Consider the following 26,580-nt stretch of genomic DNA (forward strand, 5'->3'; position numbering starts at 1 on the left):
CGGCCACTCGAGGATAAAGGTCAATAGGTATACATTAGTCAATGTGATTATAGCATAGTAAACATAAGTAGTGAAAATTTTGTAAATTGGATTACTTAGGGGGACGGTTCATCAAGAACTTGTTTACATTGGACTTGAAGACAATCCAATTGTAGTCAGCTGGAAAGCGGGCAAACGGAAGAGTTCCACAGGCATGCAGTTCTAAGAAAGGAGCTTTAAGGATTACACTGGTACGGTCATGTGTAGTACTCGTCTACCTGGATAAATCATTGCAGAAGCATGAATGACTTGACTGGTCAAGGAAACTTGAAAGCAAGTGGTCAGACAAAGCCATACAAAGATAGTTGAACAATGAGGACTAGAATATATAAAAAAACATATCTGGACAAGGGAAAAGTGATATTAAATAAAGAGAGAGAGAGAAAGTTTGATTCATATTCCATTTAAGATAAAGAATCCAACTTACTTTTCTTTATATACTAGATGAAGCATATTTTCTGATTTTTTTAAACTTATATTTTTTGTTGAAGTATTTATTAATTGGTGCCTGGCATTTTATTTAGTTCCAACTATAAAAATCATTGAGTTAGTAAAATAAAAAGAATTCTTGATTATTTTCATATTCTTTTCTATTTTCATTTAATCTTTGTTTATTTAGTTATTTATTTTTTCCTATTTTTCAGATGTTATTAGCTTTAAGATATTTACACAAAGAGAAAGGCATTGTGCACCGAGACTTAACACCAAATAATGTCATGTTGGGAGAATCAGACAGAGTTACTATCAGTAAGTTTAACTTCTCAATCACAATCCAATTTTTTTTCATCAGCACAGATTTATCATCAACATATGGCTTAATACCTTTTTTAATTGTCACAAGAATTGTACGTTTTGCTAGCATATTTCAAAACATCTCCTTTTCTCTCATCCAGATTCGCTTCGGAAATAGGTTTTGGTCCTGCTTTCAGATGATCCCTGATTACCTTTTCTCAAGTCATACATGGATAGCACTTTTCCCTGTGTACATGCATATACTAGGGCTTACAATCTTTATAAATTATACATCCGCCATTTTAGTTCATGTTTCTAAACCAATCAGGGTTTGTTCTGCATTGCAACCACTTATGATAGTATGGACATGTTGAACAAACCTCTGCTTGGTACACACCCCAATTAAAGATCAGCTGAAAAAAAGACCAAGAAATAGAATGATTCAACCAAAAGATGTCCTCAAGCAATGGCACATCAAAACCAATGTAAATGATAATGTCACAGAGAAAATCACTTTGTGCTGCCATGGCCAATGTGAAACCTACGTCTGATGTGGAAAAGACATGTCAAACACAGAAGAAGAGTTGAATGCTAGTATGTTTAATCTTTAAGTTTTGGTAGAGAGATACTATAAGGACTTTATTTGAGATTATTCCAATTTATTTCAAAAATAATACTCAAACAATAAACAATCAGTTCTATTTCATCATTTACAGGAAAATCTCTGGAGTCAAATACACTATATTAGATGGACTGAAGTTTTATTATTTTTTTCTTATTTCCACAAAACCAATTTCTATGCATCGACTTGTATGCTACCTGTGACATTTTTTTTTATATATAACACCCTACTGTTCTTATATACTTAAGTCATGATATTCAGTCATAAGTTGATGCGAGAGGTAGTACATGGCTGAATCACCTGAAGCTATAATCCCACCGATACCAAGTATTTGATGAGATACAGTTGAAGGGATTCTTTCCTTGCAAATAATATACAACACATTTGTCATTTTCAAATAGATCACTAAGTAATTCACAAATATTTTTTACACTATAATTATTTGTATTAAATTCTATTTAGTTTTGCTTTTTTCTTCTTTTTTTCAGCGGATTTTGGTTTAGCCAAACGAAATAAAAACAATCAAACTGGAATGATGTCGGTTGTTGGAACAATTCTTTATTCCTGGTGAGTATTTTCTTTTAGGATTTTACTTTTAAAAAAATTTGGTATTGATGTATGTTCTAGCTCAGATATCTAGTATTTTTCTTTCCATTAAATAAAGCCACTGATTAGGTTAATATTTGTATGTGTGTGTATATATATATATATATATATATATATATATATATATATATATATATATATTTCCCCAAAACCACTGGCTTTGATGGAGGGGAAACTAAAGCTTGCTGCTATAGTTTCAAATGATCTGAAATAACAGCAAGGGGAGACCTGATTCCAAATATTTCTCATGTTATATCTCCCCTCTTTTGGAAACAGAGTATGATTATGAATATCTCCAGTATCAAATAATCCTTATACACTGTGAAATTTACTTTATGTATGAAAACTAAAGAGAGGAGATATAACATGAGAAATATTTGGAATCAAGTCTCCCCTTACTGTTATTTCAGATCATTTGAAACTATAGCAACAAGTTTTAGTCTCTCCTCCATCAAAGCTAGAAGTTTTGGGGAAATATCAGATATTTTGTAATTCATATGCAAAACTAGGAAAACCAATGACTATGATTGAAACATTGGTAAAGGTGCCGTATGTTCCCACCTTCAAAAAATCCTTTAAAATTACAACTATTATAGGTTTTCAAAGGGTGCTGAAAAGGAAAATGTTTAAAATTCCAGGAAATGAGTAGTTTCCAAGATATGAAGAAATTATAGTTTCAAAAAGTGTTTGATATAAAATAACAGTTGAACACTAGCCCCATGAACCTTTTAGTTTTAAAATGAATTTTATATTTTTTAATGTTTTTTTTTTTCAAATGTAAATTACTACTACTGTCTATATTTTTTTTTATCTTCCTTGTCTGTTAAAGTCCTGAAGTAATCAAAAATGAACCATATGGCGAAAAGACCGATTTGTGGGCCCTTGGCTGCATTGTTTATGAAATGTGTACGTTGAAACCACCATTTTTCTCTTCAAACATGCTGACCCTTGCAAAAAAGGTAAACAGTTTTCAAAATTCCCATATTTTAATTTTTGCTAATTGATTACCTATCTACCGGGTGGAATGATAAAGTTATTACCCTAAAGAAAACAACACTACAGCTTCATTTTAAAACTTTTATTGAAAAAGTCAATTCAGGTAACTTGATTATGTTGTAGAGCTGACATCTATTCAACCTCAATCACCGGTCTGATATGGATCCGGAACTGGGAGAACGCCTTTTCCACACACATGCCGGCAGGAGCTCGGCGAATACTCGGTGGATTATGGCAATCAAGCTGGTTTTGGTGTTGTGGGAGGTCATGTTGGTGATATTCTCAACTTATGACCAAATGGGTTCAGGTCGAGGGAGGGCGGGAGGGCCAGTGAGAAAAGTGTACAAAGTCGTAACACTCCTTTTGAAGCCTAACCTGGGTTTCTTTGGACTTGTGGGCCAGAACCAAGTCCTGCTGCATCACTCAGAGCCTGCCAGCAACTACCTGATTGCACTAAGAGATCACCAGACTCTTCAGCACACCCAGATACACTTTGGTGTTGACTTTCAAACCGACTTTGAAGATCTGATGTGACATGATGTGGTTCTCACTTGAAACCACTCAAAGACCCTAACTGTGTCCAGAAACTTTGTTTTCATCACCCTGGGCACATCCCTGTTGTTTGTGGCAATCCAGCAATGCATTTTGAGAGTGCTGGTAATGATCCTGTTGTCATAACTTAGATCCTTAGAGAGCATGAGTTGTACAGCGGCTCATCTCCGATCTCGCTTGTTGAACATTGTGCCATTTTCAGACATGATCGAAGGTTCCTATCGGTCTTGGGATTTGTACACAACTGGCTAACTGATAGATTGTGTGCAACAAAAAAGAAAAACGGTATTCATCAAATGGAAATGGAATCATGTCATCTTTTCTAAGGCAACAATTTTATCATTCAACCCTGTATATCATTTTTAATATTTACTAAGCCATAACAATATGTTAACAGAGCATTCAAATAAATTTTAATGAGTATTAAACGTTTGACAGAATTTAAAGACACCATTAGAATTTTCCTTCGATTTCATCTAGGGTCACTAGTAACAGTTATCAGTTAGGTTCATACAATAACTGAAATATATTAGAAGATAAAGAAATGAAATTCATTTGTTTGAAAAATTATTTTTTATTGGTATTTTTGAGGTTTAAAATAAGTAAAAACAAATGTGTTTTGATTTGTTAAATCCATTTACTGTTTTACAGGTGTCTATAAAAATGCAATATCAACAATATTAAAAAAAAAAAACGCTGTCATGCAATTTTTTTAACTTGAACTCATATTGCAAATCTTATGAACTTTCTTTGAAAGCAAAACTTGTAAGCAAAAATTTATAAAATTTACCCAAAATACAAATTAATCATTAGTTCATTTTTTAATCTGGAGAGACAATGGATACCTATTGTAAAAATGACTGATAATTTATAGTGAAGCAATGGTTGCACAATCTCCAACTGCACCTGAACTAGCACTGCTTAAGGGCAGTGTCAAAAAATCAATTGAAACAATTGGAAACAATGCGATCCAGAAAATTTGCTGACATCAAAGAATTGGTCCAACATATAATGCTGAATTTTGACTATTATTTTTTTAATTTTCTTTTTCCAGATTGTTGAGGCTGACTATACACCAGTTGCTGAGGACCTTTATTCATCTCAATTGTTAGGAGTTATTTCCAGGTAATGTTCATTATTTTTCACCCACACCTGCAATAAAAGATGATAAGCATGTAATTTATTATGTAATAGAGGATAAAGGTGAAGAAGCAGTCATAGTTACAATCAATATAACAGTGAAATACAATTAAATTGCAGCTAAACAAAACAAAATGTAAATCTGTGTATAGAAAAAAATAATGATTACCAATAATGAGGCATGTTAATTACATAATAGTCCATTTTAAATTTTAGTCATGGTAAATAAATCCAGTAATCGCAAATCATAATCTAATATATAAAGTTATTTTATTGGATTTTTCATGTTAGACCTAAATAGCAATATGTCTGGCAAATCTGTTTGATTCTGGCTTACAGATTCTTTCTTTTTATCCTAGCAGCATGTTCTTTAGTCTTAAAAAAGTATAACTGGTTTCAGTTTCTTTCCGAAAATAATTATTCCATCAAAGAAAGCACGGGATAGTTTTAAATAATTTCCTAAAATGTTCCAAATTTAAGGAAAATAATCCATCCTTATTAAAGTTAAAGGTAAAATTATGAGTTATGCGTGAATAAAGATTTACAGTAAAAAGTGTTTGTTTGTTTAGAAAGGCTGTTCCAGATAAATAAAATACAAATAACATTGTTTAAGAATTATTTTCTTTAATAAAATTGTGGAATTTTGTCTTAAAAATTTATTTTTCTGTGTTGTCTTTCATCAGTTGTCTTTCTGTAAAAGCTGAGGATCGTCCCGATGTCTTTGAATTAAGCGCACAAGTCTCAGACAAAATGCTCCTCCATATTGATCTTCTCCAAGCCAAAGAAAATGGATTAAAGAAAAAATTAGAAAAAGAGCGACGAAGAACACAAAAGTAAACACTTCAAAATATTTTTTTTGCCTCTCTTTTGATGTTAATAAATTTAAAATGAATATAAAGGAAAAATCATTAAAGAATTTCTTCTTCACAAAACATTCAAATAGTTAACCATAGAAATCCATTTAAAATTTAACATGCAAATTATCTTATCTATATGATATTTCTCTTTGTTTGCCTGTCTGTCTGTTCCATTTTTTCTTATAAACTACTGGACTAATTTGGCTGAAATTTTGTATAGAACTTTTGTTATGATAAAGTGCAATAAACTAAGTATTATTGTATCCATTTGAGGCACAGTTCAGGATTAATATTGATTGGTATTTAATGCAAAAATGATCATAAATTTAACCATATTCAACCAGCAATTTGTTATTCTAAATCGAGGAGTTATAACTTTTGCTAATAATCTAGTAATATTATAATGTGTTAATATAAAAAAAAATCATTTTTTTTCTCTGAAATTTTTTATTTATTTTTATCAACTATTATCTAAATATATGATATAAATGTTTATTTTTTATCAATTAATAAACACATAGATTACCTAAGAAAAAATACATATTTTTAAGATGTAGCCATTAAAGCATAAAAAACTCAAAAGATAATACAACTTAAAACTTAAGTGCAACAGACCAGATTAAATTGCAATTACAAACTTAAACAACACAGATTAACCGATGGACAGAGCCTCTTATGGGGATGCTTGAATACTTTTAAAATAAGATGTGTCCATTTAGTCTGCAGGTGAAGCACGAACTTTCACACTTGAAGTTCTATCCTTCTAGAAAATTACTCCTGCTTGAGAGTATCCTATGTTTTTATAAACCCACCATTCACTCATGCATGGAGTATTGTTGTCACGACTGGACTGGTGTATCTATTACTAGCCTCTCATTCTAAAGCAAGGTCCAAAAAGAGTCTCTAATCTAATAGGTCCCGCACTATCGTCCAAGCTCCAACCTCTGTCCCATTGCTGTAGTGTTGCATCCCTGTGTCATTTTTACAAGTGCTTTAATCAAAAGTACTCTAATGAACTCGTGCCTTTATGACATGCATATTACCGACTAATCTGACATGCAGCAAAATCCCACCCCATTCACTGTTGAGGTTCTAGATGCTGGAAAACCTTTTACTCTAATGATTTCTTCTCTTGGATTGCTAGACTTTGTATTTCCCTGACTGTTCTATCATGCAGAAGTTTAAATGTAATGCAAACAGACATTTCGCTGTTTAACTCCCAACATAATTCCCTGTAGACATAATCCTTATAATAGCCTCTTACGTCCAAATGGCAATATGCCTTGTTTGGGAGTGAAAAATAGTAAAATAAAAAATAACATACAAATCAAAAACTTGGTTCATTTTATCTTGCATTTCATAACTTGCCGCCTTCTTCATTTGTTTCAGGTACGTTTTTGAGGCAGTGAGCAATCGGCAAAATTACCAAAAATTATTTGTTGCATCTCAAGAGCATTTTGATCAGCTGGCCAATTCCAGTGCCAATTCCAGTGTTAAGGTAAAAGCAATCAAACAATAATAGCGAAAAAAAAAACAAAAACATTTGGTATTTATTTTGTGCATGTGTGAGAAAGGAGGAACAATGGTGGTGAAATCATGTGGAGAAATAAGTAATGTTCTTTTTTATACTTGAAGGCTTATGGGATAGGTGCTTATTTTATAGCATTAAGTGGAATTAATGACCTGAACACCTATACCCCCTCCCCTGACAAGACACTTACCATTTATATACTTGGATGAAGTATTTGACTTGGTATTCTCTAATACGTATCTATCAAAGTACATACATTGTTTAACTTTGGTTATCTTACAAGTTTTGTTGTGTGAATAAATTTTATTTTTTTACTTTTTACACCCAAAACAAGGTATATTGCCATTGGCTAGCAAAATGTTTGTTCACATTACATTTAAATTTCTACATGTTGATAGCATCTAGAAACTGAATAGGAAGGCAAGTAGTCCAAAGAAAGAAACTATTAGGGTTGAAAAATCTTTCGATATCTAAGGATCTCTACAATGCAATGATGAGATTTAGCAGCGAGTCAGGGGAGTATTTTCATTTAGGGGTACAAGTGCAGTAAGTTCATTCAAGCACATTCCGTGGAAATATCTATAAAATAAGTTCTAGGATGTAACTCTGCAATAATGCAACAGAGACTGGAACTTAGCAGACAGTGCGGGACCTATTAGGTTAAAAATTCTTCATGCATCCTGTCCAAAAGGAAGAGATTAGTGATCAGTGCACCATTCTAGATGTGACAAGAGTATTCCATTGACTGGGAGTGGTTATTAAAGAATAACAATGTTGGATTGGCAGGTGACCTCAGGAAGAGAAGCATTCGATGCAAATGGATTCCATGTGTGGAATGCGGGACTTTCTACCATTGTCAATTGGAATGTATACTTTGACTCAGAAATATATGAAAAGACATTGGTCAAAGGATTTGAGATAATAGACAATGGGAAATATTTAATATTTCAAGGGTGAAGAAGGTTTATATAAATCGTTACAAACAGAAAGCAGGGCAGTCGGTCAGACAGAGAACAAGCTGACACATTTTCTTCACCACCAACATCAACACCGAGCTGACACACCTTCAGAGGTTTAAAAACACCAGTTTTAATTTTAAATTCCAAACTGTTTGTCTGTGTGAAATAAAAACAAAATATTATAAATGATAGTGCCATTTTTTTGAATACTTGTAAATTGAACTCCCGAGATAATACATTAAATCGTTATTTACACCCTGGAATAGTCCATTGTAAGAGGGGTGTTAGTCTCTCACTACAACAATGTGATTCATCTGTAAACTGGGATGATGTTGGATGTTAAGGTGAAATAAAGAAGTGGTGTTGGTAAACTAGAGAGAGTTATGTGTAGACAACTCAAAAACAAAAATGTTGATAAATTGTTTTCAGTACCTAAATTTCCTTAAGCAATGTCAGGACACAGGTCCCACTAGTGTCACATAAAACTGGAGATGTAATAATATATTAAAACATTATTTTTAAAATGTTCTCCTTTCAGGAAGATGACTTTACCGATTCCATTATTTCTGAGTGTAACTGTGTTAGTAGAAAAGAAGGTCACTCGTGTTCTTCAGAATCTGCAACTGCTGCAGACACAACCCCCGAAAGTGATGAACAAGGTGAGGCTTTTCAAGAGTACAAGAATTTGATTTGTTTTACGAGTTTACCCATGATAAACTGTCTTAAATTAGATTGTTATAACTTTAATCAAGACATTAACAAATGAAAATATTGAAAAAAAGGGTTATATTGTGCGTGTTCGTTTTGGATTGGAGAACTCCGAAAAAAAAATTTCACTTAATTGGAGAGAGTAGTTTTTTTTTTTTTTTTTTTTACAGCGGAAAAACACGTTTTTATGACAGCGCGTTGAAGGTGGTCATCTTGGAATTTTGTGAACACACCATAGAGAGATAACTCCATTTAAAGCGCCAACACTCCCTCCTCATCTTTAATACTAGCTTTTCTTTCTAAAAATCAAACCTTTTGCTCGGTATCATAACAAATTGTTTTGTTTTTTCGCTGTAAAAAAAAAAAAAAACTACTTGATGAAATTAAGTGAAATTTTTTTTCTGAGAACTTCATTCCATAACAGGTACATACAATTTAAACTTTAATCGATATTTTCATTTTTTAATGTCTTGATTAAACTGTACAAGTACCATACTGTATGCATACAAATATGTTTTCAGTTCTTATTTGTTATTGTAACGAAATTCGGAAATTGAAATATTGAATTTAAAGTAAAACTAATGGTATCTACTAAATTGTCATGTCACAGTAATGAACATATCCAAAAATTACGAAAAACAATAAAGTAGAAAATTTGATTATTAATGAAAACAGTTTTCGAAGACAATCAGTGAAAATTAAGTTTAGCTAAATTAGCCAAAGATTTTCAGTTTTCAGAAAAGATTTACCTCCTTTTTTGTTACAATTTGAACTCTCCTTTTTTTTGTTTTGTTTGCACAATTCAGTTTTCACTAATTGTTTCAATTTTTCAAATTTCATGGCAATAACAAAGAAGAACTATGTTTTCTTTTTGATTCCAGTTAAATAAATATACATTTAAATAATTTTCAGATTTAAATGATTGATTCAGGTACTTGTTTACTACAACAAAACCTAGTTTTGTAAACAAGTTTACATATAAGTTTGTTTTTTTTTCTTGAAGACTCAACTGAGACAAAATTCGATAAAGGAAATACATTGTGAATTGTGTTTCAATTAGGTTAATTACTTTCTGCAAATGCAAAAGAAAAAAAAATGAATTTCAAAACAAAAGTTCGTTTTTTTTATGCATGTTCTTGTTTCTTTTTTTTTCTTCCATATAATAAAGTCAAAATGGTCATCTTTTTTTGTCTTTTCTCTGTCTCTTTTTTTCTTTTAATAAATTTTTCTCTTTACTTATTATTATATGTAAAAAATTTTTTCCCCTTTTATATGTATTTTCATATTTCTTATCTTCTCTCTCTATCACCATTCCTATTTTTTATTCTTACCTTTTTTTTTTTTTTTTACATAGGCAACACCACTTATCAAGGCCGAGAGGCCACTCAAGGATAAGGATTAAAGAGTGTACAGTAGTCAAAAGGACGATATAATAATCGATAATAATGGAAATTCAGTAAATTTGTTAATTTAAGTGGAATGGCTCATCAGAAACTTGTTTACTTTGGACTTGAAGACAACCATATTGTAGTCAGCTTGAAAGCAGGAAAACGGAAGACAATTCTACAGGCGTGCAGTTCTCAGGAAGAAGCTTTGTTCATGGAATCTACGTTTAGGTTTAGGCACAGGTAAAGAATGGGAGAAATTATTGATAGTGTTTTCAGCTAGACGAGTGTTTTTTTGTGAAAGTTTGGCGAGGGGGGACCATAGATTGAAGCTCAGTTGAGCACTTGCCATGAAAATAACGATAAAGCAGAGACAAACTTGCAACATCTCTTCTGTGAGATAGAAGTTGCAGCGAAGAAAAAAGGACATCTCCCACGAGGCCACGAAGTCTATTTTGAACCCTATCAAGGCAGGACAAGTCCTTTCTAGCAGCTCCTGCCCAGATGTGGCAACAGTATTCCATCCTTGGACGTACTTGGCTCTTATATAGATAGAGAATTGCATCAGCAGTGAAATATCTACCGAATCAATAGAAGGATCCAACCATTTTTCCAGCGGCCTTGGCAACAGATTTGATGTACGTATTTCATTTAAGATCAGGAGTGAAGGTCAAGCCTAGAAGCTTGTCAAAACTGGAGGTCTCCCCAAGACGAGAGTCATTCATTTTAATTGATGCCAGATGGGGATCAGAACGTTGATGGTGTAAAGACAGAAACTTGATTTTAGATGCATTAAAAGTAACCAGCCACTCCTTTCCTCATTGTACAACGTGATCAAGATCAGAGGAGAGAGAATCTGAGAGAACTTGGTCGTTTACCTTCTCTTTCTTTTCTAGCCTTTCCTTATTTCTTTTTTAATGATCCTCATTATTTCTTAGTGAATCCTATTATTTATTTTACTATTATTTACTGGTATACTTCTTTTTCCATTTTTTTATCCTCCTATTACGTATGCTCATTTCCTTTGTTGTAGATATTTTCTATTTTTATATATTTTTATTCTCTTCAATATTTCTTCATACATACATCCTTCATTTCTAATCTAAATAATCTGAAGCCAGCTTTTATTTATATTTTGTATAATGTTAGCCCTTCTTGTCTTTTGAAGAGAAGCATTTAGCTTCAAAATGCCATGGCCTAAATAGGTTTTTCTCTTCAATTTATCTTTTTTTCCTTATTGATGTGATGATATAATAGAGTTATGTGTAACTTTTATTCTTCATCTCTTATTTAATATATATCAAGGCAATAGGAATGAAAAGTTTACCTGATAAAATAAGTGTAAACTTCAACCTAATATAAATATTAATATTTATATATAAATCCCAACCAAATAAAAATGCTCAATACAAACACAATAGGGAGTAGAGCTTAATCTAATTTTCAAATATAATGTCTGTTCTTACCATTTCATGCCAGGCCGACAATGGAAGCAGATGAGTTGGTTACATGCCATATTAGCGGATAATTGTTACAGCTTTACCTTTTCATGTGCTACAAAAAAAAAAATATATATATTTCTTCATTTCTATTTCTCTCTTAGTTTCCCTCTCTGCTCTGCTCCGAGCAAGTCTGTCGACCTAGTCCACAATTCCCAAAACTCTCTCGTGAAAAGTTTCAATAAAAAATACATGATTAAACCCGGATCTCCAACTTCTAACATAGACCTCCATTACCATGTCTCTTTCTCGAACATCAGGGGTCTACGTTCTAAGCTTCCAGAAGTTGAAACCCAATTACCAGAGACTAAACCAGACATATTATTTCTAAGCAAAACTAGCATTGGACAGACTATTTCCCTAGATAAGTTCGTAACTAAAGGATACTCTAATTTAACTTCTAAATCTGACCCCCAATATCGCCATGGGCACGGAATATGTGCCTATATTAAAGATGGCTTTCCATGTGGTAGGGACATCTCCAGAGAAGATCCTAACTTACCCTATATGTGCTTTCGGGTTACACTTGCTCAAACTAGTGCGTTTATATTTGCTCTCTATCGCCCCCACAACAGCGGAGTTACTATCTTTAAAAGCATATCTGAGAAAATTGACCATGTCCTATCTGCTTATCCTTCAGCTAATATTCATATATGTGGAGACTTCAATGTTCACAATGTGGACATGGTTAACTCACTCAAACAAGATTGATGATGAGGGGAGGTTCTGTCATGATTTCTCCATTGCTTATGACCTCATGCAGATAGTTCACGAACCCACCTGTGTGCCCGATACTGACGGCCAGTATGCAAGTCTCCTAGATCTTTTCCTCACAACTTGCCCTAAACTGTGTTCAGCTTCCGTTCTGTCTTCACTTGGATCTTCCGACCACTCTGTTGTATCAGTTAAGAAAAAAATGAAATGTAATAAGTCCTCAGATGTACCTCTCCATCGTACAGTATATCGATACTCTATGGTTGACTGGGATAACTTCCATACATTTATATCAGATCTACCTGTGTTCCATGTTTAAAAAGAATGTGTCCTCTATAGTATCAGACCTGACAGAATGGTTAATTGTAGGTATAGACCGTTTCATACCCTCAAAAAAGTTCCAGCAAAAACCTAACAGCCAGCCATGGTTCTCTCCAGAATGTGCTGCTGCCATTGCGCACAGAAATCACTTTTTCCATTACTTCCAACATAATAGATGTATGGAGACTACAGCTGCTTTCAAAAAAAAAAAATAATAAAGAATGCGAGAGAGTTTTATGTTCAGTCCGTCAAGTCCAAAGTAGCTGAGCAGCGGCTTGGTACCCACCAGTTTTGGCAAATAGCAAACAGAATCCTGAACAGAAGCATGTGCTCTATCCCAACTATCATCAATAGACCTGAAGTAATCTCGTGAGCATCAGACAAAGCCAAACTCTTTGCCAAGAACTTTGCAGCCAATTCTACCCTTTGTGACCAAGGCCACCAACCCCCAATATTTCCTCCTGTATCAGAAAACACGCTATGTGATATACAAATATCTGTATGTGAAGTTGCCAAGCTAATCAAAAACCTCGATTCCAGTAAAACAACTGGCCCTGATAGTATTCCAATTATAGTACTCAAAAAAATTTCAACCAGAACTAGCGTCTATACTTACAAAATTGTTTAAACGTTGTCTTAAGAATTGCTTTCCATCACCTTGGAAAATCTCATCAGTATGCCTGTATTGAAGAATTCAGGTGATCACTCATCTCCCTCTCAGTATAGTCCAATAAGTCTCCTGTGCATCATGAGTAAGTTGCTAGAATCTGTGTTAAATAGAGAAGTAATCAACCATCTTAGCAAAAATAACCTTCTTAGTGACACACAATATGGTTTCCGTTCTGCTAGATCTACAGCAGATGTGCTTACAGTTATATCTCATAGGATTAGCGAATCTCTCAACGGAGGCTACCTTTCTAGGGCAATTGCTCTTGACATATCAAAGGCCTTTGATAGAGTATGGCATAAAAGTTTACTTCTCAAGATCTCCAGCTACGGTATTGCTGGAAATGTCTTCTCAATTATTAAATCATTTCTCTCTGCTAGGTTCATAAGAGTAGTGGCTGATGGGCAGAAATCAGAAGCTCACAGTATTAATGCTGGAGTCCCTCAGGGGTCCATCCTAGGCCGAACTCTCTTCCTGATCTACATTAATGATCTTCCAAATCACATCCTTACATCATTTGTAGACATTTATGCTGATGATACTACTATCAATAGTAGCACATCTAAGACCGTAAACGACCAAGTTCTCTCCGATTCTCTCTCCTCTGATCTTGAGAAAGTGGTACAATGGGGAAAGAGGTGGCTTGTTACTTTTAGTGCATCTAAAACCAAGCTTTTATCTTTACATCATCAACGTTCTGATCCCCATCTGGCATCAAATGAAATAAATGGCTCTCGTCTTGTGGAGGCCGTTTGACAAGCTTCTGGGCTTGACCTTCACTCCTGATCTGAAATGGAACACCTACATTAAATCCGTTGCCAAGGCTGCTGGAAAAATGGTGGGATCCTTCTATCGATCCAGTAGATATCTCACTGCTGATGCAATTCTCTATCTATATAGGAGTCAAGTACGTCCAAGGATGGAGTACTGTTGCCACATTTTGGCAAGAGCTGTTATAAAGGACTTATCCTGCCTTGATAGAGTTCAAAATAGACTTCATAGCTTTGTAGGGGATGTCCTTTTCTCTTCCCTGCAACCTCTTTCTCACAGAAGAGATGTTGCGAGTTTGTCTCTGCTTTATCGTAATTTCCATGGCAAGTGATCGACTGAGCTCCAATCTATGGTCCCCCCCTCGCCAAACTTTCACAAGATACACCCATCTAGCAGAAAACACTATCAATAATTTCCCCCACTCTTTATCTATGCCTAAACCTAAACATAGATTCCATGAACAAAGCTTCTTTCTTAGAACTGCACGCCTATGGAATTGTCTTCCGTTTTCTTGCTTTCCAGCTGACTACAATATGGTTGTCTTCTAGTCTAACGTAAGCAAATTTTTGATGAGCCGTTCCATATAAGTTAACAAATTTACTGAATTTCCATTACTAATTATTACTATATTGTCCAATTGTCTACTGTACACTTTTTAACCCATATCCTCGAGCGGCCTCTTGGCCTTGATAAATGGTGTTTAGGTAAAAAAAAAAAAAAAAATTTAAGTAACTGAATTCCTAACCTTGTGAATTTTGGGGCATTCTCAGCAACTGCAAGCAGATTTTTATATTCCTTTAAGCTACATTGAATTTCTTTTCCAATCATATTGTTTCTCGCTCTATAACTCACATGCACGTTTCAGCTGACATTGAACTTCTGACTATTTGTTTTTACAAAAATTTTTCCTTCGCTTCTTCGATTTACCATTGACCGAGTCTTCATGCACTCTGGACCTTCTATACAGTTTGCTTGTTTTTTCCTAATTTTTTTCCCCCCTATTTTCACATGTTTTAACCAACATAAACAGTTTTTTTGTTTTTTTTGCAATTTATGACTATCATAAAATGCTGTTTCATTTAATGCCATAAGCAGCAAATTCTTAGCTCGGCTATAATAATAATTTGCTAATATCTTTCTTTCCTCTGAAGAGAAGAATAGCATTATTATTTTCACATTTTTTGATACCCCGATTTATCAGAGAGGGACCCATGTTTTCAGTGGTGTCCGTTAGTCTGAACGATTCCCGGATAATCGTCCATTACTTTTTTTCTGAAATTTTGCCACAAGTTGTACTTCAATACATAAATGTGCACAACAATAAAGTTTTTTTTTAACAAAATTCTCGTTGTGCTCCCAAAATGGCAAAAAATGACACTTTTGGCCCCATAACGTTTTTTATCTGTCTGTTAGATTTCACTGAAACTTGGCCAAAATGTGAAGGCAATTGTTCCAAATATACATTCAAATTCTGGTTTGCATCTCCTACAGGGCCTGGACTTAGTCATTTTTTGATAAAATTTGAAAACAAAAAACATTTTTGGTCATCCATCTCTCACATTTCACTCGTAGAGGGGACCACACATGCACGGCTTGTTTAGATTAAAAAATGTAATATTATTGAACTGATTTTTTTTTTCTTTCAATTTTCTTATTTTGTTCTATCTGAGGATGGGGCATTCTACTAGATGCCAGACATTCATACACTATCTCATATATTCCAATCAAGAGATCTTTTTAAGATTCTAACTGCCCCTTTAAATGTAATTGTTTGTATTTTTCTTGCACTTGGTTCACTAGGTGGATTTGCCAGGTAGTTTTTAATATTCTTTTTCAAGAGTTATATTTGTTAGTAATAGCGAAACTAATGCATTATCAATAGTATTTATTATTAGTAGATGAATTTACTGTTGCTAGCAAAGATGGCATCCATATCACAAATATTTCTTTACTGGAAGGAATTATATTTTATTGTTATGAAGACCATGGTGATATGAGGCACAAAAAAAACTGAAGAAAACATTTATTCTATAGAACAGAATGTATTGATGACAAAATTCAAGAAACAGGTGTCATATATCCAAACAAATTTTGATTAATCAAAACAGACAACTCTTGCTTATTGATCTTTTTTATTCAACCTTCCAATTTTTCTGATATGTTTATATACTAAACTAGACTACCCATGACCCGTTGGGTCAGTATGCTATATTAGCTATGGAATTCATGTATGAACGTGACACTTGTGACGTAAAGAAAATAAGTTTTTTTTGATATAACAGAAACATTTCTATGAAAGTATATTAAAATGAAAAATCACAGACAGATCACTCAAACATGAAAAAAAAAATCCTCCCTATTCGTGTAAAGTTACCTATTTTTCCGAATAATCGCTCAAAAATCGAAAATTAAACATGATTTTCCTATGAATCAAACGCCGACGAAAGTCATTTAGCAGCAAAAACGCACATGAACCTACTGATGGGAAATATAAGAATGAAAAACCCATATTGGAATCCTTCAACCAAGTTAAAGAAACTTAAAATCTAAAAAAAAATAATTAATAAAACCTAAATAAATAAAATAAAATAAAACTAATATTGAAACAGATTAGTAAATGTGTCAGCAAATTCACCGTTCTCACACAACTATTTTGTATCTAGAAATGTAAACAAAAAATAAAAAAAGAAGGAAAGAAAGAAGGAAGGAAAAGGGACGGATAGAGAGTAGTAGTAGTAGTCTTGTCTTTACTACAATTGTTTTTATGTTTGTCAACGGGTTAAAGTTGTTTAGTTGTAAGAAAATAGCGACAGTATAGTTGTAATAAAGAATAGTTGCAAAACACCCCCACTCTTCCCATGTTAAATAATAAATTCGAAATAATAACGTTAATATTTCAGTGCGCAGATCAAAATCTGCAAAAGAAGCGATTTGTGTTTATTTGTTTACATTGTTATGGGTTAATGTTTATGCGCGCATGCGCAACCAGATTTCGTAAACCGAAAAGTGGGTTACATCACTCGTTACAAGGTCATTTGAGATTTATAATTATATAGATTAGGTGCTAACCAGACTAAGATACTGGTTTCCTAACTTATAATGCACCAAACATTGATGTTTTTTTTCTATCCCTTTGCAAAACTCAATCATGTTCTACAATGGCAAAAACAAAAACAACAATTTTCCTCTACAAAACAATCAAACCGAAGGGCATGAATAAATGTTTGAAAATATAAAAACTTTTTCCAAAATTAGTGGGTTTGGCATTAAATAACCTGAAAAGGGTTGATATGCTGTAAAACAAAATAACAAAACTTCTATATACTATTTATATTATTATTCATCGGACTGCTGTTCCTGAGTGTGATTTTCGCAACATTTCGGTCGATTTAACCTCCAACCTTCTTCAAGTGTATTTTGTCAAACTCAGAAATTTGAACGAAATTTCGAGCGGAACCCTTTATTTACTTCATGGGAGTAATGTGCTCTTGTTCCGTCAGCCATGACTGGATAGAGGTCCTAAGTAATTTGCAAATGTATTTTTTCGGTCGCCCACACTGAGGATTGAACCTTCAGGAGAATATCACTTTTAGAATTGATTTTTCCTAATACTCTGATCACTGCACTACTCCCATGAAGTAAATAAAGGGTTCCACTTAAAATTCTGTCCAAATTCCCGAGTTCGACAGAAACATTCCCAATTTCGACCAGATACACCTGAAGAAGGTCGGAGGTTAAATCGACAGAAACATTGTGAAAATCACACTCAAGATGAGAACAGTAGTCCGATGAATAAGACGAATAACCATTCTTCATCTCAGAAATTCAGAAACATTCTATATACTAAAAATCTAATGCTGTTATCCTGTAAGCGTGCACAATTTTCATCTGTGCACGAATGTTTTAGACAATGGATGCAAGCGGAATTGATAAAAGAAATTGTAGGAAAGTATGAAACTATTGGCTGCTGCTGATCTTTATCTTTTGTTATCTATTGCTAGCTATTATTATACTAAAAGTTTAAATTTGTTTGTCACTGTCTCAGATTTTACCAACATGATATCATTCCTAGCAAACTTTTCAAGCTTAGCCACTAGTTAGAACACTGTTTTGGTTTCGATTTTAGTTGATGGCACCCAAGTTAAAATTTTTAACTTTTGAAATCACTATTGGGTGCAATGGAGTATTGACTCTATAATAATAAATACAAAATCTGCATGAATTAAAATATATTTAAGAATATTTTATGACCAGGTCACGCTGGGGTAACACTACTATATATTTGGTACAATATAATAATCAATAAAAAATTGGCTCTATAATAATAAATATAAAATCTGCATGAATTAAAATATATTTAAGAATATTTTATGACCAGGTCACGCTGGGGTAACACTACTATATATTTGGTACAATATAATAATTAATAAAAAATTGGCTCTATAATAATAAATATAAAATCTGCATGAATTAAAATATATTTAAGAATATTTTATGACCCGGTTACGCTGGGGTAACACTACTATATATTTGGTACAATATAATAATCAATAAAAAATTGGCTCTATAATAATAAATATAAAATCTGCATGAATTAAAATATATTTAAGAATATTTTATGACCAGGTCACGCTGGGGTAACACTACTATATATTTGGTACAATATAATAATCAATAAAAAATTGGCTCTATAATAATAAATATAAAATCTGCATGAATTAAAATATATTTAAGAATATTTTATGACCCGGTTACGCTGGGGTAACACTACTATATATTTGGTACAATATAATAATCAATAAAAAATTGGCTCTATAATAATAAATACAAAATCTGCATGAATTAAAATATCATATTTATGCATATCTTATGACTGGGTAACCACAACGGGATAGGAATGCTAAGTCTCTTTCCATAGTTGTTTTTGTCTCACCACGTTTAATATATAATACTATTCGGTATGGACCCAACGATGGAAGATCAGATAAGAACAAAAACTTGGATTTTTAAAACCAAAAAATCCAACCTTGATTGCCCTTCTGGGCCCATGGCACTGTGGATAGAGGCATTGAATCTCTATGGTTCCAGGTGAGTATTGTCTGAAGATAGTGCTTTTAATCCTACCCAAAGCAAGCTAGAGGATTAGTTGACCAAAACAACAACTATGGAAGGCAGTAATTACTGGGGATACAGTTAAGAAACTCAGCATTCCTATCCCGCCAAGGTTAAACATCTGAAAAAAAAAGCCAGAGGAATAGTTAGCCAAAGCGTGGTGAAGCAACAACAACTAAAGATAAACAGTCTGCAGATAAATAAATAAAAAGGTAAAAACTTTTTGTTTGATCAAACTTGTTCAAATAAGATGTTGTTTAAATATACTCATATTTATTTTGTAATTCATTTTTAGGTGTGTGGAGTTGTGATGAAGAGGTGTGTGTCAGTTGCAGCTGTAATAGTAGCCTGAACCTCAGCCCTCAGAGTAGGGGGGCCTGCTGTAGCGCTAACCTAGGCCGTAATGGTTGGACAAGCAACAGCAGCCCACATACAGCTGGATCGTCATCAGATAAGCCTAATAATTCTGCCAATATTTCCAAAATGGATTGTAATTCCCCACCATCTTCATCTCCCAAATGCCTGCCTGCCCCCAGGCAACCAAATATCAGTGGAGGAACTGCCTACAGCTACAGCAACTCTTTATCCCAATATCTACAGAACACATCAACTACCTCACCAAATCAAATCAAGACAAATCATCAACAAAAAGATAATTTGGAACAGCTTTCATTACTTATTCCAAATACAGGTGAACCAACAATTTTATTCTTTCAAACCAAACAAACTACATTATTTAATTTTATTTTATTTTTTACAGAGTTCAGGATAAATTTGATAATTTTTTTAATATCCTTTCATTACAGAACCATTTGAAGTATTTCATAGCAACAAAGTGCATCAGATAGCTGTCCCTGTGTAATATTAATGGGTTTGAGAACTGGAAACCATGGATGACTTGACAGCACTAGAATATTTGAAAAAAAAAAAAAAAAAAAAAATGACCTGCATTGTGCTGAATTAAAAAATTTTAAAAATCTTAGCTGCAGCTCAATTTTTTACATAAGGGATGGACCGATGTTTGGATAGTGAGTACATTAGCTAGTGTTAATCTTAATGAGAGTTGACATAAAGTTTGAAGTGACATAAAGTTTTAAATATAAACAAGTTTCCATGAAAGCGACAATAATAGATGTCGTGTAAGGTTAGGTGAATAAAATAAAGAAATGTCAGGACATGGCGTGTGACGTCACAAATATCGAAGTTAGCAAAGAAACTAAAGTTTCAATTAGTATGTCTATGGGTGTGATCGGAGATAAATCACTAATCATCCTGTAATTACTGAAAGGAAAACTTTGATAATCACCAAGAGCGAAATGCCCCCTCCAGTATTGGTTTATCCTTAATATGATAGTTAACTAATTATTTAAGAGAATACCAGTCTCTCTCTCTCTCATGTGTGATTTATTTCTCTTACAAAATAAAAATTAAATACTCTTAGCCATCTCTACTCTCCTTTTATACCCAAGTAAAAAGAACATTAAAAAAATAAAAACATCAAATATGCTCTTTGAATACTTTGAAAACTGTGAGATATAAACAGGAGAATTGTGATAGAGATGTGGAGGCAGTGGCTAGCAGGAAGGAAAGATTCATTGAAAAAGTGTAGCAAGATCCAGGCAAGATAATATGAACCTAAGTGAGAGAGGGAGAGTACTGGAATATCATGAAGAAAGTGCTGAATTTGCTCTCTCCATACAAGTCCTGCAAGAGCCAACTAATAACCATGAAGACCCAAGATTATCACTTTACGAAAGCTAAAAACTTCTCGAGATAAAACACCCAACCAAACTGGGGATGCTATGGTTTATCTTAGATGAAAACTTTTTCAAAACCAATTGCACAATGTGCAGAACAGGTAGTTAGCTTACAGTTCATACAAATTCCTGCATGCTATAAAAAAATCAAGTTTCTTTAACTGTGATGTTCTTTAGCCATGCTTCCAGTAAAAGCCATGTCATGCCAACCCCACATCTTCGAAAACGGACTCTGACAATATTTAGTTGCTGTCTACTATTCAAGACTGGGTGAAGAGAGTGACTATGAAAAGGTCATTTTGTATGGCAGTAGGACTCATTTCCACGTTACATTTCCAGGAAAACCCAAGAGTTACTATCTGAAAACTTTCATGACATCAGCATTAACTTGCCTATTACAACCCTATGAATTATTATGTATGCAGCATAGTTAAGAAAAACACCAACCATACCCTACAAGAGCGAGTTGGTTATCAGCATCAAACAGGTACTCAGGCTTTAGGAAAGGATTTCCATCTACTTTTAAATGTATATTTTTATTTTTAATTTGACAACCTTATTAAATGTTTTCCTTTTATGTATTGTATCCAAGATTTTGATTAACTCATTGCAAGATTTTCATTTATATCTTTCACTTGTGCCGTTATGTCCTATTTACTGTGCCATTTTTATCAGGCCATTTTTTTCCTAAATTCGTTATGATATTTAGATTTTTGTTTTGCTGGTAGTCTAAAATCAAATATTTATCTGTTCATCATTAGTCCCAGCAACGGAAATTATGTTTTAAAAAATATTAAAAGATTCGATTTTGGAATTGGAAATTAAGCTCAAAGTTTTCCAATTCTGATGCTCCAAGAAGTTCTGGTTTTTCAGATTTCTGGGTCCAAATAATCGTCTCCCACACAATTTTTATATTCACATCATGCGAAATGCCATCATCATTGGAATATAATTATGGCGTTTTATATTGGAAGTCTATTGCAAATACTATAAGCAATGCAATTTGGCTTCTGTTTTGTTTTACTTGGTTTGGCTGCAAAAGTCAGCTTTAAGAATTTGATTTTATACATAATTAATATTACACAGAAAAAGTTTCACAAGTCTACAAGCAAAAACATTTTCAAAACTAAAAATTTTATATTTGGATTACTGTTCTCATGTTGAGTGTTATTCCCCCAATGTTTCGGCCCATGTAACCTCAGGCCTTCTTTAAATGTTGAATCTGGGAATCCTTCTGTCGAACTCTGGAATCTGCATGGAATTTCAAACGTAACCCTTAATCTACCTGGGTAGCATGCTCTCATTCTGTCAGCCATGACCATGTACTACTTCCATGGATTTAATAAAGGGTTCTGTTTGAAATTCCATGAAATTCCCAAATTCAATAAAATATACCGGAAGAAAATCGGTTACATTGTCCAAAACATTTTGAGAATAACACTCAAAATGAGAACAGTTGTCTGAATAATTCAAATTATCCTCATCTCAAAAATTCAGAAATATTTAAATGGTTTGTATTACTGTGAATTAAATATGAGAAGAATATGCTTTACGCTAGTATGGCCACATACTGCACACAAATGAATATTGGATTCAAGATGGAGATTCCTGAGAAAAGGCAAAGAATATGACCAAAGCAAAGATGGTTCGATAATCGGCACCAAAAGCTATGATAACCAGACTTTATCCTGACCAAGTCTTTGACTGTGAATTGTGGAGGGAAAAATGCTGCATGGAATAAACCCAGAAGAAAATCTTATATATAAACGACTATATGTCTGTTTGTCTTCATATTTTCAGACTCTATCTTCTCCATAACTAAAAGTCGCAGAGCAGTGCTAGGGGCCATTCTTTTATGGGTCTATAGTCGGTTAAAATTGTTTATAAGGGGTAAAAAATAGGTCAAAATAGAAAAAAATGGTTAAACATTTTGTACATTCATCTTAGTTTATTTTTAATTTTTAACCGATTTATATGTGTCACATCACCAGCTTTGAATGCTACAGTTTCGGTTTCCATTCTAGCTGATGGCACCTAAATACTTTCTTTTTTTACTTGTGAAATTACATTATATATACATATATTATACAGATAATATATATAAAATCTGGACAAATTAAAATATATTAAAACATATTTTACCCCCGGGCAAAGCCAGCCACCCCTGCTAGTCATCTATATAATGTTTATTCCTTCATTAGTTCATACATTATTCTTCTATTTACCACATTGGGCTAAAGCGATCCTTAGGTTCATTACTAGGGCTGTGACAACAAAATATTCTTTTCCTTGTTTTGACTCTCGAGTATATACCAGTTGATATTTAATGTTTTTATATAGAGTAATATGGTTCTGGATTAATTAACTGAGTCTAACTGTGTCGGATATATACTCGAGAGTCAAAACAACGAAAAGAATATGCTGTTGTCACAGCTCTATTTATCATATCAAAATACAAAATCTCCTTGAAGCATCAGGTAACAAAACTCCAGTCTGAATTACCAAATGTAGAGATGGAGTGAGAGAAGTGCCCAGACTGACCCGTTGTAGAAGAACAAATTGGTAAAACATGACCCTCTTCGGTGGAGACAAACAATGGAGCAAAATTTTTGGCAGTAGCAAGTTTCTTCGGGGGTTTTTAAATTCACACGAAACAAGGCAAATTACTACTGAAATGTAAAGGGTAACTGTAATATGGGTTAGATTTATAAAGAAGCAATCTTAATTGGAAGTTTAATAACAAGATGTTTGTTCGCATTACATTGAAATTTCTGCATGTTGACATAGTCAGAAAAGTAAAGAGGGAATTCTGAGAGACAGTTGGAGGAAATAAGCTATTGGAGTTGAAAAAAAAAATCTTCCATCATCTAGGGACCTCTACAGTAAAGGAATTGAATTTTGCTGTTAGTTGAGTTGGTCTGGAGTATTTTTGTTGAGGAGTGGGGTACAAGTACAGTAAGTTCATGAGAGCAATAACTGGTGATGTGACACAAGCTGGAGCTTGGCAGACAGTGAAGAATCTATTAAGTTAAAGTTTGTTTTTTTAACACCCTGTTGAAGAGGGAGAGGTTAGTAATTAGTTTACCAACTCAGATGTGTCAACAATATTCCATGCACAGGCAAATAATGACTTTGTAGAGATATAAAATACTGGCAGATGGAAGAAGTTTTCTAGTCAAGTACAAAGTGCTTGCATTCTTGATATGACATGGGTGCATTTGAAATTAATGTTTCTATTTAGAGCACAATTGAAGTATGATATTTGATTTTTGCATTTTAAAAATGCAAGCCATTATATATAAAATAATTTTATAAAATCAACAGTAGGTTCTCTACAGAGCAATGCAGACTGCAATATATTGTGAACTTAGTCACTGCAAGAGGCATGTGAAACTTTCTCCAGGTGCATAGCGATGGGTCTCCAATTAGAGCAGGCAATCAATTGATTTGATTGAAAAATGAGTTATTTCATCAATTTCAATGACAATAAAAATATAAGAGTGTGAAACATTGGTTGATCATTCAACCCTGGGCAATGTCGTGTCACCCTACTAGTTATTATTGTTACTGGACATACCAGAATATAACTCAATCATCTTCACTTCCTGTTTAGAAGTATTTCAGCAGTCAATGGTGACTGGTCAAATCCTGTTATTTTACTTCCAACAGTTAGTATGGATGAAGTTGTAAAAATAATTACTTCAACAATATTATTTATTGGATACGGTATTATTATGATTTTTTAAAAGTGATTTTCATTATATCAAACGAATATAAAAAAATTAAAGTAATCAAATATGTGTTTTGACTATTTTTTTAAAAATATAATAAAATATCTTTATTGTGTAATGAAAATAAATGTTTATGCAAATAGTGTATATTGTTTTTACAAAAATAATCAAATAGATTTTGTAAAATGGATTGTTTAAAAAATATTTTTTACAATTTCTACAATTTTATGCATACTTTTTGATTTGATCTCGTTGAAAGCAAAATAACAAAGACTGGATTTGACCCATCACTCTTGACTGCTGAAGAACTTCTAAATAGGAAGTCAATATAATCAAGTTGTAGTCTTGTTTGTCTGTTGTTGTTTTTACATTTTTTCCAGGGGTGGGGTGTATTACCAGTGCTCATTTCACGTAAATAACAATTAATATTAACTTTTGGTAGATTTTGAGCAAAATCTAATGAAGAACTAGATCGATTTTAGAAAGTTGTTCTAATACAAAGATACCAGCACTGGTTGAACTGAAAGAATGGCTAAAAAACGATGCAATAAAAGACAATTATGTAATCATTATATTTTTATCTTCTACCATTTCATCTTTGTTTTACATAGTGTCAAAGTTTTGCTGATATTTTGAGGATATTACCTCCTGAAGAAAATTTTAGACATTTGCAAAAAATAGCAATTGCGGGGCATTTTAGCTATCTCTGGGACAAAAATCTAAAAATTATAAATCCGGTTGAATCAGTTTCGTGCATTCATGTTCATCTACCTTTACATAAAATTTCGTAAAAAACTAATAAATAAATTTTGAGAAAATTAAAATAAACAATGACAATAAAATAAATACTTTCTGATGAACATAGTGGATCAAAAACCAAATGAATAAATAATATACTGTTCTTGATGAACTAAAGTTATTTATCGTGCAGATTTCCCAAAACCTCTTTCTCCTAATTCCTGGAGGAACTCATAACTTTGTTGCGGAAACATTTATGAAATGCAGTATAGATATTCCATGAACAAAGCTTCTTTCTTAGAACTGCACACCTGTGGAACTCTCTTCCATTTGCATGCTTTCCAGGTGACTACAATTTGATTGTCTTCAAGTCCAACATAAACAAGTTCTTGATAAACCGTCCCCCCAAGTAATCCAATTTACAAAATTTCCACTACTTAGGTTTACTACGCTATTATCACACTGACTAATGTATACCCATTGACCCTTATCTTCAAGTGGCCTCCGGGCCTTGATAAGTGGTGAATCCTGTGGGGGGAAAAAAGTAAAAACAGGTGAAATGAAAAAAAAAAAAGAATGGAAACTTTTTTTTAAATACATTATAATTCATCTTCAGAAAGAAAGGTTTAGGTGTTGATTTCATTTCTTAAGCTTTAATTTTATTGCATTTTATTACTATGCAAATACTTTTTGAGTGATTGATATGTATTTATAAACATTATTATAAGTACTTATCATTTGTAACTATTCAGGTGCTTTTATAGTTGGGAACCCAACTCTGCCCAATTATTTTTTTTATTGCGATTTGCAGAAAAAAAAAAAAAAATAGCACTTTTTGTGATTTGAAAGCCATGAAAAAATGTAACAAGGCAGATAATATTAAAGTATACGAATTTAAAACCAAATTAGGACTAAAAAAATTAGACCCTGTGATAGACATAGAGAGGACCTACCTCAGAAATGGGTGAGAATCTGTCTCGGTAGCGAGCTGAAAGACAGAAAAAGAAAAAAAAAAAAGAAGAGAGGCCCAAGATGGCGGCTGTTGTCTTTTAAAGCCTCCGGTCACGTGTAGATTTCTAGCAGTCTTGTGTGGTATATGCAAATTGGGTATTCCCAAAACATTATAAAAGGTGAGTTGCTGGG

At 33.2% G+C, this 26,580-nt stretch overlaps 1 protein-coding gene across 1 annotated transcript in view; it reads left to right on the forward strand.

The window, feature by feature from the left end:
• Positions 1-26,580, forward strand: part of LOC145292104 (serine/threonine-protein kinase Nek10-like) — a 150,866-nt gene that overhangs the window by 114,647 nt on the left and 9,639 nt on the right. Inside the window, exons 19-26 of the mRNA XM_080138192.1 lie at positions 684-786; positions 1,882-1,960; positions 2,829-2,958; positions 4,602-4,672; positions 5,371-5,520; positions 6,934-7,042; positions 8,573-8,693; positions 19,507-19,902. Coding sequence (XP_079994318.1) covers positions 684-786; positions 1,882-1,960; positions 2,829-2,958; positions 4,602-4,672; positions 5,371-5,520; positions 6,934-7,042; positions 8,573-8,693; positions 19,507-19,902 — 1,159 coding nt within the window. The remainder of the gene's footprint in view (positions 1-683; positions 787-1,881; positions 1,961-2,828; positions 2,959-4,601; positions 4,673-5,370; positions 5,521-6,933; positions 7,043-8,572; positions 8,694-19,506; positions 19,903-26,580) is intronic.

The sequence above is a fragment of the Euprymna scolopes genome, chromosome 13 (assembly GCF_053919585.1).
Source record: "Euprymna scolopes isolate OS-2025 chromosome 13, ASM5391958v1, whole genome shotgun sequence".
Taxonomy (NCBI): domain Eukaryota; kingdom Metazoa; phylum Mollusca; class Cephalopoda; order Sepiida; family Sepiolidae; genus Euprymna; species Euprymna scolopes.